At 42.0% G+C, this 14556-nt stretch overlaps 1 protein-coding gene across 4 annotated transcripts in view; it reads left to right on the top strand.

The window, feature by feature from the left end:
* ZBTB49 (zinc finger and BTB domain containing 49) overlaps nucleotides 1-14556 on the top strand; it is a 31431-nt gene that overhangs the window by 4070 nt on the left and 12805 nt on the right. Inside the window, exons 2-4 of one of the 4 annotated variants that reach the window (XM_054485126.2) lie at nucleotides 5561-5731; nucleotides 7633-8738; nucleotides 11737-11783. In XM_054485126.2, the coding sequence (XP_054341101.1) occupies nucleotides 5580-5731; nucleotides 7633-8738; nucleotides 11737-11783 (1305 nt within the window). In that variant the 5' untranslated portion in view covers nucleotides 5561-5579. Of the gene's footprint in view, nucleotides 1-5560; nucleotides 5732-6153; nucleotides 6676-7632; nucleotides 8739-11736; nucleotides 11784-14556 lie in introns of those variants that run through there. The other 3 variants (XM_054485129.2, XM_054485127.2, XM_054485128.2) reach the window with 3 other exon arrangements.

Below are 14556 nucleotides of genomic sequence, written 5' to 3'. Positions count from 1 at the left end.
CGAAATGATATGGAATAATAATTATTATTATTATTATTATTTTGAGACGGAGTCTCGTTCTGTTTCCCAGGCTGGAGTGCAGTGGTGCAATCTTGGCTCATTGGAATCTCGGCCTCCTGGGTTCGAGCGATTCTTCTGCCTCAGCCTCCAGAGTAGCTGGGATTATGGGCATGCATCACCACGCCTGGCTAATTTTTGTATTTTTAGTGGAGATGGTTTCATCGTGTTGGCCAGACTGGTCTCGAACTCCTGGCCTTAAGTTATCCACCTGCCTCGGCCTCCCAAAGTGGTGGGATTACAAGCATGAGCCACCACACCCAGCCTATAATTCTTATAGTAAAAGTAAATTGTATAACAGTTAATAACGGCATAGCATCATAACTCAGGGTCATTCCACATAACTTTTTCCTTTATCACTTCTATAGAGCTAGAAAATGTCTAATTTTCTAATTAGACATCCACCTAATATACCTAGACATTTACATTTGTATAATTAGACAATTTTACCTAATTTTAACAGTTAGGTCCGTGTGTGTGTGTGTGTTTGTGTGTGTGTGTGTGTGTGTGTTTAATGTCTTTTTTCCCATGGGTGATAGCGTAGCATAAAAGCATAGACTCCAGTGTTTGGGGGCCAGGATTCAAATCCTGCCTTTGGCACATAATAGTTGTATGATCTTGGATAAGTGACTTAAAGTCTCCATATCTCAATTGTTTCTCTTGTAAATGGTGGTAATTGGGTTCTTAGAGACTGTTTCAGTTAATGAATGTTGTATTAATCCATTCTCACACTGCTGTAAAAATACTACCTGAGACTGAGTAATTTATAAAGGAAAGAGGTTTAATTGACTCACAGTTCCACATTGCTGAGGAGGCCTCAGGAAACTTAAAATCATGGCAGAAGGCGAAGGGGAAGCAAGGCACGTTTTACATGGCAGCAGGGGAGAGAGAACCGGGTTGGGGGAGCAGGGACTGCCAAACATTTTTAAACCATCAGGTCTACTGAGAACTCACTCACTATCACAAGAACAGCATGAGGGAAACTGCTCCCATGATCCAGTCACCTCCCACCAGGTCCCTCCCCTGACATGTGGGGATTATAATTTGGATGAGAACACAGAGCCAAACCATATCAGATATGATATGCTTAGCACAGGTCTGTGGTAAGTAGTTAGTAAATGATAGCTAAAAAGAACGATAAACTTAGAAGCCTTTTCAGGCAACCAGCTTGGCAGGGGTGGGTAACTGATTACTCACTTGGCTGTTACTACCCTTGAGGATTCAGCACTGGGAACAGTGTTCGCCACCTACCATCATGCCTTTCTTTCTATACTCTTGTTTGGGGCAGTACCTCAGTGTTGCTCTTTATTCCAGTTTTCTCTGAGTCTCACTCAGAGAACCAGGAGATCATGCCAATACCCCAAACTCTACACATTAGAAACAAAGCTTTCCATAAAGAGATGAGGGGAATCAGAATAAGGTCTAGATTTGATAGGTGAGGTGATGGGGGATGAAATTTAGAGATTCTACATTGAAGGGGCATGCCATTGAAGAAGTTTAGCAGAGAGTTGGAGATTGGAACTGGTAGCTGAAGCTAAAGTTTCAAATTTAGGAGTTGTGTTAGAACATGTGAAAGCCAAGAATGAAAGTGATTGTCAAGGGAAAGAGGAGAGGGCTATGGTGCTGTACCTTAAGGACCATCAACATTTGCAAGGCTTGAGGGAGACAGGTACAGCATAGGGATGGGACAGATCAGGGACATAGGAAGAGAACCTGAAGAGTTCTGGGAAAGGAGGGGTTTCAGGATGGGAGTTGGCAGACCACATTGCCATGTGTGGCAGGAAAGCTGGAGAGGATAGTTGAGGACTGAGGAAAGGTCAGTGTTGGGAAAGTCTGTTTCAGTGGAGTGAGTGGCAGCAAGGTTGCAAGGTGATATGGTTTGGCTGTGTCCCCACCCAAATCTCATTTTGAATTGTAACTCCCACAATCCCTATGTGTCGTGGGAGGAACCTGGTGGGAGGTGATTGAATTATGGAGGTGGGTCTTTCCCACACTGTTCTCATGATAGTGAATGAGATCTGATGGTTTTAAAAACGGGAGTTTCCCTGCACAAGTGCTCTCTTTGCCTGCTGCCATCCATGTACGACATGACTTGCTCCTCCTTGCCTTTCACCTTCTGCCAAGATTGTGAGGCCTCTCCAGCCATGTGGAACAGTAAGTCTAATAAACCTCTTTCTTTTATAAATTGCCCAGTCTTGGGTATGTCCTTATCAGCAGATGAAAATGGACTAATACACAAGGTGAAAAAGGAGTCATGAGAAAGTAAAGTGGGGCATGTAGATAGCTATTTTGAAAAGTGTGAAAGAGAGGCCTGTGATGACTAGAGGAACCTAAGGGGAGGGCTTTGTTGTTATCCTGTTTTGCTTTGTTTTCGACATGGGGCAATGTTGGTGTGTTTGTTTGGAGGAGCCACCCAAGGACGGGGTGAAGCAATGAAAGCTTCACTGATGGAACCAGGTTCTAGGGGAGGCAGGAAGGCTCAAGGGGAGAGGGAAGGTTCATCTTGGGAAGGAGGAGGCACGTTTCATCCCGTGAAGCCTAAGGGAATGAGGGAGGGGTGAGTGGGAAATTTGGAACTGAGAAAAATTTAAGGCACTATGGTTATCAAGTTATACATCGGTTCAACCTTCTTTTATTTTATTTTATTTATTTATTTTTATTTTTTGAGACAGAGTCTCGCTTTGTCACCTAGGCTAGAGTGCAATGGCACGATCTCAGCTCACTGCAACCTCCCCCGCCTGGGTTCAAGTGAATCGCCAGCCTCAGCCTCCCCAGTAGCTGGGATTATAGGCACTCGCCATCATGCCTGGCTAATTTTTGTATTTTTGTAGAAACAGGGTTTCACCATGTTGGCCAGGCTGGTCTCAAACTCCTGACCTCAGGTGATCCGCCCACCTCAGCCTCCTAAAATGCTGGGATTACAGGAGTGAGCCACTGTGCCAGACTGGGTTCAGCCTTCTTAGTGAAGTTAAAGTCACAGTCATTTTTATGAGTGAGGGAAAGAGATGTGATGGGAATGAAGACACTGGGAAGATCACAGAGGAGCAACCCCAAACCCAGAGCGGGTTAAGTATCGTGGGGCTGGGCACGGTGGCTCATGCCTTTAATCCCAGCACTTTGGGAGGCCGAGGTAGGCAGATTGCTTAAGCCCAGGAGTTCAGGGCCAGCCTGGGCAACATAGCAAAACCCCATCTCTGCAAAAAATTTTTTGAATTAGCCAGGTATGGTGGCACATGCCTGTAGTCACAGCTGCGGCAGGAGGATCGCCTGAGCCCAGGAGGTTAAGACTGCAGTGGGCTCTAATTGCACCACTGCACTGTAGCCTGGGTGGCAGAGCTAGATCCTGTCTCAAAAAAAAAAAAAAAAAAAGGAATAGTGGGAAAGTAGGCGACAGCTCAGCTGAGCCCTGATCTGGAAGGTGGGAGGGGTCAGGTATGAGTAAAGTATTCCCAGGACAGAACCAAAGGCTTTCGGAGGAGAGCACAGGCAGAGATCTGCAGTCCGCCTGCTCAGAATCACTGGAATGCCTGTGATGCAGTTACCAGGTTCCACTGTAGACTGACAGAACAAAACCCTGGGATGTACCCAGGAATCTGCATTTTTAACAAGCTCCCCAGGTGATCCTTACAGATTATTACAGAATCTTTCCATATGCCAGATACTAGTCTAAATGTTTACACAGGTAACCGCAATAACCTGTGAGATAGGGTAAGGACAGTGGGTCACAGAGAAGTCATTTGCCCAGTCATATAGCCAGTGAGTGGTGGAACTAGGTCTCCAACCCACTGGCCAAGAACATAGCTGGTTTGGGGAGCTACCAGTTCATTTTGGCTGCCACATACTTGGAGTAATGGGAGATAAGTCTAAGTGAGAAGTAAGGGGTGTGTTGAAAAGCTTAGATTTGGGCTTAGTGATGTAGTGAGTTTTTCAGCAATGCTTAAGTACTGAGAATGAAGGCAAAGAAAGCAGATGATGCCTTTTTAGATTTTTAGTACCATACTGCCTTTTTTTGTGTTTTTTTTTTTTTTTTGAGATGGGGTCTCTCTCTGTCACCCAGGCTAGAGGGCAGTGGTGCAATCATGGCTTACTACAGCCTCAACCTCCTGGATCAAGCAGTCCTGCTACCTCTGTCTCTCAAGTAGCTGGGACTAGAGGCATGTGCCACCATGCCCAGCTAATTTTTGTTTTTATTTTTCATAGAGACAGAGTCTCACTATGTTGCCAGACTGATCTCAAACTCCTGGACTCAAGTGATCCTCCTGCCTCAACCTCCCAAAGTGTTAGGATTACAGGTGTGAACCACCACGCCTAGTGCAGACTGCCTAACCTTCATAGTCTTGTCCCAATCTGGTTCCATTTCTTCCAACTATTTCTCTTCCATAAATCATCCCCTACTAGACTGCGCCCCTAGACGTCCAAGACCATGGCTTACTGGCCTGTGTATTCCAGCGTCTAGCTCTTAACTGTTTTGTTTAGTCACGCGTCATGCACTTCGTGTGTGCGTTTCCCTCACTAGAATTTCAGCTGCATGAGAGTGGCGACCTGGCGTGTTTCGTTCATTGTTGTGACCCTACAGCCTGCCACACAGTAGTCAGTTGGTGAACAGAGGCTGAAGGATGAAACTTGCAGTGTCTACACAATGGCTTCTCATCTCATTTGGAATCGGAGTCAGGGTTCGTAACAGGTCCCGCAGGCCTGGGCATGACCTGACCCTCTGTCCCCTCTAGGATGTCATCTCCTGCAACTCACTCAGCCACACCTGAGCCCAGCAAGCTCCTGCCTTAGAGACTTGGTGCTTGCTGTTCTTTCTGGCCCAGGTTCCTGCACAGCTCCTTCCCTTCCTTCAGGCGTCTGCCCAAGTAGCCTCTTAGAGAGGCACGAAGGCACGAGTAAGGGGATCTGCTGCTTTGCGATGTCTCTTATATCATTGTCTGTCTGATGATGTTAGGTATTTTGACCTGTACCTTATCTCCCAAAATAGGCTCCTAATTTCCCCAACTTCTAATTCAGTGACCTGTGTACAGGTGTTCGATAAATATGGATTTGATCTTAGCCAGCTGGCTTTTCTTTCACCTTATACATCTTTATATATGTGTATATTATTTTATTTTTCATTTGACATATTCCTAAGTAAACACAGAGAAGTACATACAGTATTAACATGGTCATATTCTAGATTTGTACTGTTTAAATTCTGTGGCTTTTAAAATATAAATTACAATTTCAATCCCTCAGCCACATTTCAAGTGCTCAGTGACTGTGTGTGGCCAGTGGCTACTGTATTGAGCAGTGCAGATAGCATTTCCATCATGACAGATAATTCTGTTGAACAGCAGCGGTCTAGATGCCTCAGAAACAGTTATGTCTCTGTGTGTGTGTGTGTGTGTATGTGAGAAACTGTGATGGGAGAGTGAAGCACAGATCAGTCAGTAAGTTTCAATCCCATTTAGTTTCCAGTGAGGTCCTTAAGAATATCTGTCGTATCTGTGATTTTTTGCTGTAGGTCACTTGAATGGTTGAGCATGGACCCTGTTGCTACCCACAGCTGCCATCTCCTCCAGCAACTGCATGAGCAGCGAATCCAAGGCCTGCTTTGTGACTGTATGTTGGTGGTAAAAGGAGTCTGCTTTAAAGCGCATAAGAATGTCCTGGCAGCATTCAGCCAGTATTTTAGGTAGGTATTTTAGACTTCATTCTCCTAGCTGTGAATTAAGGGTAAAGCTCTTTTAGTATGGAAGTATTCATATTTTGTTCTCCTTGGATTTCACTATCTTTATCTTTTTATAGCACATTGGATTTTGTAGGAGTTGTTTTAATTTTTAAGTTTGTTAATCATTTTTATTATTTTTGCTTTTGTGTTTAGAGTAATCTGAAAAGAAGAGTCTCTTAAGTAAAATGAATTTGGGATGATTGAAAGTATTTTGGTGGTTTGTCTTTCATTTTAATAATTCTGGTTAATGTCAGTCTTCTACATATATTTCTCATCCTTTCCAGATAAAATGATGCAGGAATTAAGTTCCCGGTCAGAATTTTTCTGTGATAAGAAATCAGGGGAAAAACACGTTTGGTGTTGGATTTTTCTTTTCTTTTTTTCTTAATTAAAGCATTTTAGTTTTTGTTTCTCATTTGAATATTCTAAGAAAACCTTATAATCATTTTGGCTTATATGAAATATTTATTTATTAATAATGAATAATACTAAGAAGTTGTGTTTCAGCTTATTTAAGCATTATTCTGTATTCCCAGCTACTCAGGAGGCTGAGGTGGAAGGATCCCTTGAGCACAGGAGGTGGAGGCTGCAGTGAGCCGTGGTCATGCCACTGTACTCCAGCCTGAGCAACAGAGCGAGACTCTGCCTCTTAAAAAAAAAAAAAAAAAAATTGTTAGAGTTAAGTGATTCTGCATAAGTTCATTTTGTTGTTAACAGGTTTCTCTCTCTTTAAATACAAAGTCTCTCTTTTTAAAGTACTTTTTGTTTCCAAAATGCATACCATTTTACTGCTCTAGTAGGCAACATGGGACGTGATTTGCTCTTTCCTTGATAATCCTGAATCATCAAATTGAGTCTCAGTTATTGTATAGGCCACATTACACATTGTAATGAATCAGCTTCTTAAGGTAGGTAGCAGGTTTTGTTCCTATGAAAAATGGTCGCAAACTCTTGGGTTTGCTATCACCTGTTTTTTCTGTCTTCTCAGGACAATTAAATTTTGATATTGTGATACACAGGCTGTTTTGTGCTTAAAAACAGAACTGAAGGCTGTTTGGGGGAAATAGGTGACTGTATTTGACAAAATGTCTTCAACTTACTTACCTGAGCTTATTATTTCATACATAATACAAATCTGTTCACCTGTGACCTTGGCTTGTACCCAGAATAAAGTGCCTGGGCTTTAGAGTGCATTTTGGTCTTCATTAACTCTTAACGGTTTTTCTCACTGTTGGTTTTTGAACCACTGGGTGGCTGAAAAACCTAACAGCCAAATAAATTACTGGTTACAAAGGAATGTATGTGGAGGGTTTGGTTTATTCTAGCTATTTTTTTTTTTTAAGTTTTCTAGGCACTTAGATGTGGAAATATTTGTGTATATGGTTTATGGCCTAAAATATAATACTTGTCAGACTAAATATGAAATAGTGAAAAGTATATATTATTTAATTTTGTGTACTCCGTTAGTATGTATTTAATATATATGGATAATTGCCTTTTGAAAAAATATTTAGAGCAATCTTTTATTTCTTAGATCATATTGGGAATTAGAAACTTCTTGATTTGTGGTTTATCAGTCATATTACTGTATGTAATCTTTTAATGTGTAAATTTGAGTATATTTCAAAAATTTACTTTGAGGTACATTTTGAAGTCTGCATACCCAATCCACTAATTTAATTCATCTGAATTATTTAGTTGGATGGTTTGCCAGATTGTTTTAAAGGATTAAAATGTACTTATGTTAAAAGTTTTGACATTCACGGAAGGATAGTATTTTTTAATATTAATATATGAATGTTATTTATAAGAAAAAGACAGTGTGAATTTTTGACACTGTAAACAGATATTCTTTCTTTTACCAGGAGCCTCTTTCAGAATTCTTCAAGCCAGAAGAATGATGTTTTTCACTTGGATGTTAAAAATGTCAGTGGCATAGGGCAGATCCTGGACTTCATGTACACTTCTCATCTAGATCTTAACCAGGACAATATACAAGTAATGCTGGACACAGCACAGTGTTTGCAAGTTCAAAACGTTCTGAGTCTGTGTCACACATTTTTAAAATCAGCCACTGTAGTACAGCCACCTGGCATGCCTTGTAATAGTACATTGTCTCTACAAAGCACCCTGACCCCAGATGCCACTTGTGTTATCAGTGAAAACAGCTACCCCCCTCATTTCCTGCAGGAATGTTCGGCAGATGCACAGCAGGATAAAACGTTGGATGAATCGCATCCGCGTGCTTCTCCATCAGTTAGTCGTCATCACTCCGCAGGTGAAATCTCAAAACAAGCCCCTGATACTTCAGACGGCAGCTGCACAGAACTGCCTTTCAAACAGCCAAATTACTATTACAAACTCAGAAACTTTTACAGTAAGCAGTACCACAAACACACAGCTGGTCCCAGTCAGGAGCGAGTCATTGAGCAGCCTTTTGCTTTCAGCACCTCTACAGACCTTACCACGGTAGAGAGCCAGCCTTGTGCTGTCAGTCATTCCGAATGCATCCTGGAGTCTCCCGAGCACTTACCTTCCAACTTCCTGGCCCAGCCTGTGAATGAGTCTGCCCCACACCCTGAGTCAGAGGCCACATGCCAACAACCTGCCAAGCAGATGAGGCTCAAAAAAGCCATTCATCTGAAGAAGCTCAATTTCCTGAAGTCACAGAAATCCGCAGAGCAAGTATCTGAACCCAAGTCGGATGATGGTTTGACAAAGAGGATGGAATCTGCTAGTGAAAATACCCTAGAGAAAGCTAGCAGCGGAAGTGCTGAAGAAAAAGAAAGTGAAGAAGTCGTCAGTTGTGAGAATTTTAATTGCATTAGTGAGACGGAGAGGCCTGAAGACCCGGCTGCCCTGGAAGACCAGTCCCAGACACTTCAGTCCCAGAGACAATACGCGTGTGAATTATGCGGGAAACCTTTTAAACACCCAAGCAACCTGGAGCTTCACAAACGGTCTCATACAGGTAACTGATTGAGTACCCACAGGCAGAAGGGAAGGACGTAATGCGGATGCTCAGACACCACTGGCTCTTCTTGTTTTTGTAAGAAGTTTTGCTATTGTTTGATGTCATTATGATTTTAAACAAAATAAGGGGGATTAGCTACTTTTTGTTTTTTTTTTTTTTTGGTTGGTGATGCATCTGACTTAAAGTTTTGTAAATGGTTTTATAAAGCCACTTTAAAAAGGTGCATACTTTTAATTTGTATTTCAACTATATTTTTATATGACAAGCCATCCGTCTCTAAAGAAGTATAGTAATTTTGGTGCACTCAGAATTTCAAATTAATTATAAAATGGGTAAGCTGTATTTAGTTGTCTTTTTTAGAATTAGATTAAGCTTATTTTTTGAAAGCATCATATAGGTTAATTTAGACTAAGATAATTTACTTTGAATAATTCTACAAGTTCTCTTGGAAGGAATTTGAGTATCTAATTTTTAAAATTCTAATTTGGGAGTCAGGAAGTAAACTTTTTAATAAGAATCAGCTTTAACCATTTAATATTCTCAAAAGAAAATTCTTCCAATTTAAACATTGAATTTTCTAAGTTTTGTTATCTTAATTCATGCCTCTTTCTCTTTCCCAAAAGATTTTTTTAAGGTATTTTCTCTCTCTCTCTCTCTATATATATACATACACACACACACACATTGTGTTACACAATACATATATATTACTTTTCTTCCTATAACTAAACATGAGTTTAATAGCACATTACAGATGAACAACAATTACCTTATAAGGGCATGAGAAATAACATGCAACAGGACGCTTCCACAACAGCTGCTTCTAAGGTGTTTGTGTAATTGTGTTTGTTGATGTGACCTTCTGTTATCACTATGGATTCCCAGTTTGCATTTTACTACCTTGTATTATTGGGAGATTTCTTTGATAATTGTGAAAGCCCTTTATACATTTTAGTGCATTTGAATATAAAGTACTGTTATTATCACTAGTAGTTCAAAATTATTCCACGTGAAGGCAATATCACAGACTTAGTTTTGCCCTGAAAAAACTTTAGATCATTCTGTTTGCCTAAATTTCCTACAGCCTAATGATTACTGCAATTTTTTTTTTTTTTTTTTTGAGATGGAGTTTCGCTCTGTTGCCCAGGCTGGAGTGCAGTGGCACAATCTCGGCTCACTGCAACCTCTGCCTCCTGGGTTCAGGTGATTCTCCTGCCGAGTAGCTGGGACTACAGGCATGCGCCACCAATTTTTTTGTATTTTTAGTAGAGACAGGTTTCACCATGTTGGTCAGGCTGCTCTCAAACTCCTAACCTCAAGTGATCTGCCCACCTCGGCCTCCCAAAGTGCTGGGATTACAGGCATGAGCTACAACGCTTGGCCCGATGGATGTAATTTTTTATTTGTGAAACTTACCTGCTTAGCTTTTAAAGGAATCAAAAATTGTTTATTCTGGGAGAACCTCTTTGAATGACAGATACAGTCATGGCAAAGATGCTTACTGGCACATAAATATTCTACCGAGAAGGGCAGCAATTCTCAAAGTATGGTCTGGGGAACCCTTTTTGGGGGTCTGTGAGGCCAATACTATTTTCAAAATCATCTAAGATGTTACTTGTTTTATCTTCCTCTCATGAGTGTACAGTTAGTCTGCCCAAAGCTACATGATGTGTGATGAAGTCCTCACCCTGGTGGCCTGTGAAGTGTGTGTTTACCTGTTCTAAAGATCACTCTGTTTTCATTTCTAATATGGTAGATATCAATAGCTATAGCCCATATTAACAAAAGTTCTTTAGGACCTCAATTTTAAGAGTGTGAAGGGGTCCTGAGGCCAAAAAGTCTGAGGCCTACTGGAGTAGGACTGTTAACCTTGGTCATTTATTAGTCTTAGTAACTGGTGACCTCTCTCTCTTTTCAAATGCTTATATTTCTTATGGGGGCTTTAACTTATTATCTGTCACCCCCAATAATTGCAGACATAAATGCAGTTTCATTTATTGCAATACAGAATTAATATAATTATTAATTAATAGAAATATAATTATTCAGGGTCAAGGAAGCCATTAGACATTTTCAGAATAAAATAAAATAAAAATATCCTAGAATGAGCCCAGAAAGCTAGCAAGCTGCTTTCTTCAAGGTAGCAAGCCCCAACAATATAGTAGGAAGGGAAAACATTTTTACTTTTTGAAGATCTTAATGAAACCATTTGATTTCAGGGAAATGGAGAAAATGAGAGGTTCTTAATGTTCAAAGTCTATTCGTTAGTGTTATATAGATTCAAGGCAGTACCATGGAGTGTGCTTTTAAATTCAGATCATGTTCTGTAGGCCACATTTCAGAACAGCTGTGTTTTTTTTTTTTTATAGTAGAGTACCATTCTTACAATCTGTTCTGTCCCCAAGTGCAGTTACTTAGTTATTGAAATTAGAGGTGATAAAGAAGTCCGCAGAGGAGCACATCTCCCGAAATGAAATCTTACTTTTTCCTGTGACCAACCAAGGCAGGAAGACTGTGGCGAGGGGCTCTTTGCCTTTCACACTCATGCTTCAGGAGGTCCCACTGTGTTTGGGGCTCTCTGTGCTCATATCTTGTGTGGTGTGAACAAGTGACCCTGTGTCTGTTAGGATTGGTGGTTGGGTGGCATCAGGCTGAAGAATAGGTGAGTGGGATCATGCTGTTCAGCAGGAAAACTCAACCACAGGAAAAGACCACTTCCAGAACATGGGTTGCTCTGGATGCAAATAAATACATTGATTTTAACATAGGTTTTGCTTGGAGAACAGTTTAATTTTTTAGAGGAAAATATTTTATCATCTTTGTGTAGAAATAAAGGCAAGAGAGAAGTATAAGGTAGTAGACACTCCTTATTTTCATACTGTTAGGATGCAGAATGTAATGCCATTTTGAAACTACATAGGAGGTCATTTAAACAAAAAATTATTGAACAAATACTAGTAATGATTTTACAAGTTGTTGTTTTGTTTTGTTTTAGGTGAGAAACCTTTTGAATGTAACATTTGTGGGAAACATTTCTCTCAGGTGGGAATACTCTTATTTATTGTTAATAATTGGAAACCTGCAACACAGTGTTTTTTTATTGGAAATAAGACATACTTTTGTACTTGTGAGAGAAGCCTCTAATGATAGCTGTAACTTAAAGACTTCAGAATAAATTAGGAGAAATCCTTTTCAAGGAAACAGATTTCTAGTTCTTTGAGAGAAAAATAGCATTTTCATGTGTGAATTCTTACAATACTTTTTTCCGCTTGCTAAGGATGAGTCCAAACTTAGCATATGTCTTCCGTTTCGTGAATGAAGTTCACAGTAAACCACCTTGAGCTTGGTGTACCTGGAGGCTGCACATTGTGCCGGGCTAGGCTGAAGACAAGTAGTCTCCTTATTCTTGTTGGGACTGCAGATTGCAGAATGTTGGAAAAAAGATGAAACAAGTTTTGTTCCTCGTTTTGACTGCTACCTTTAGCTGACCTCCATTAAGGTCATTTGGACACATAGTCATTCAGTCCTTGAGGAAACATTTGTTTTACCCTCCCATGGGCCAGGTGCTGTGCTGGGCATGGGACACAAAGAAACCTAGAGACCTAATGTTTTCTAGAAAATGGCTTGTGGGAACCTACTGTCTCTGAAACAGAAGGTAACTATTCACCGCCATGTGCAGTGCCCTGGGCTTCCAGAGGTAGATCAGATGGAAGCTGCTCCAGGGCGTGAGGGTGCAGCTCTTCAGGGCACAGTCACTGGCACAACTGTCTCACACACAGCATGGTAGATCCTGTGGCAGCAGTGCGTGCCTCTGGAGCTGGGAGGCAGGCCCCACAGAGCTTGGAAATGGCAAGCACCGTGTTTGCTCGCATTCCCCGTAGAGCACACTCTTCCAGTTTCTCTTCATCCGTTGAGGGTGTCAGTTCCACGTACCCAAACCTGCCATCTTAATGACTCTTCACCCTCCCACTCTCTCACTCCCTGCCTGCTGGGATTCACCAAGTCCTCGCGGTCTCCCATCGCATACTCGGTTGGGTCATGTCCTCCTGGGCGCTTAGTTTCTCTGGGCCTGGGGCCATGTCTTCTCTCCCATCCAGGAGAACGCCCAGCAGCCAGCAGGTGTTCAGGAAGGATTTGATAAACTGAGCTGAGTGCTCATCCCTCCAGCTGCCATTCTTGATGAGCCCCCACTTCTTCCTGCCAGCCTGGCCTGGGGTTCAGAGCTGGGCCTCTGGGGCTGGACAGTCTGGAACTGAGCTCTGCCTCTGTCAGGGCGTCACTACCCTGTGACTTTGGGCAGTCTCACCTTTTGCCCCTTCAGTTTCCTTATCTGTGAAACACGGATAACAAGATTAGTTAACCCCATAGAGTGTGAGAAGTAAATGAGGTAATAACGGAAAGTCCTTAGAGCAGGGCCTGGCACATAGTAAGCACTCAAGAAATGCCAGCATTCCCTACCTTGTTGCCATCCGCTTTCTCCTGTCCTGTCCATCCTGGTGACCCCCAGATGCCGGTCTTTCTGAGGCACCTCCCCGCCCCCACCATTTTCATCTCAGCAGCTGTGGTTTGATCGGAAAAGCATGAGACTCAGACTAATGACCATGAATAATTAGCAATTGCGACTTCTTTGGGCCTCACTTTTCTAATTCCTAAAATAGGGATAATACTACTTCATGGAACTAGTGGGAAAATGAAATGAAAAACTAGAGCTGAAAGCCCTTTATACATTTAAATTACGTTGAGAGTAGAAGTTCCATCCTTCTCATGCCTTCTCTGACTCTCCATAGCTCACCATATAAATTAAAACCAGACATTCAGTCAGGCTGCAGTCCACCTCCACTCCTGTCTCCTGGCACATATCCCTGGTGTCCACATCAGAGATTCTGATTCTGTGATTTGGAGTGGGGCTCAGGTATTGATGTTTTATTTATTTATTTATTTATTTTTTGGATGGAGTCTCACTCTGTCATCCAGGCTGGAGTACAGTGGCGCAATCTGGACTCACTGCAACCTCTGTCTCCCAGGTTCAAACGATTGTCTTGCCTCAGCCTCCCAAGTAGCTGGGACTACAGATGCGTGCCACCATGCCCGGCTCATTTTTTATATTTTTAGTAGAGATGGGGTTTCACCATGTTGGCCAGGATGGTCTCAAACTCCAGACCTCGTGATCCACCCGCCTCAGCCTCCCAAAGTGCTGGGATTACAGGCGTGAGCCACCGCGCCCAGCCAGGTATCAGTATTTTTAAAAATTCAGCAATTTTGGTGTGCAGCCAAGGTTGAGAACCACCGCTATGGCCCTTGACCTGCACTTGCTCTCTTAAATCCTACCAAGGGTAGCCATGCCCGATCCAGAAACCCTTCCCTTCTGTATTCGTTTGTGTACTTTTGTTAGGTTTCTATGATTGTAGAGTCGTATATAGTGATAGTTTTCAGATGTATATTGCTACTTTATTTTCATAGTAAAGTATGAATTTCTGTGAACAAGGAACTGTTTTAATGTTTGTTGCAAGCCTACAGTGTCCATGTGCTGTCTGTGAGCTCTGCTGTGTGCTTGGAGGGGGGACAGAAATGGCCATGGCCTCCAGGAGCTTATTGTTTAGAGGAAGAAACAGACATGTAAATGATTAAGTACAGTGAAATTTGGAATTGCTGATGGATATCTATGGGCAAAGAAAAGACAGTAGTCCTTTCTACCTGAAAGGTGTATTTGGGACAGCATGAGGCCATGAAATGCTTGAGAGACTGCTTAGGTGAGCCCTGCAGACAAGCAGGCACCGGGCAAGCCTGGCATCCCTGGCATGCTGGGGCAAGAAAG

The sequence above is a fragment of the Pongo pygmaeus genome, chromosome 3 (genome assembly GCF_028885625.2).
Source record: "Pongo pygmaeus isolate AG05252 chromosome 3, NHGRI_mPonPyg2-v2.0_pri, whole genome shotgun sequence".
Lineage (NCBI taxonomy): Eukaryota > Metazoa > Chordata > Mammalia > Primates > Hominidae > Pongo > Pongo pygmaeus.
Note: the sequence above shows the minus strand (reverse complement) of the source record. Positions and strands in the feature narration are given on the sequence as shown.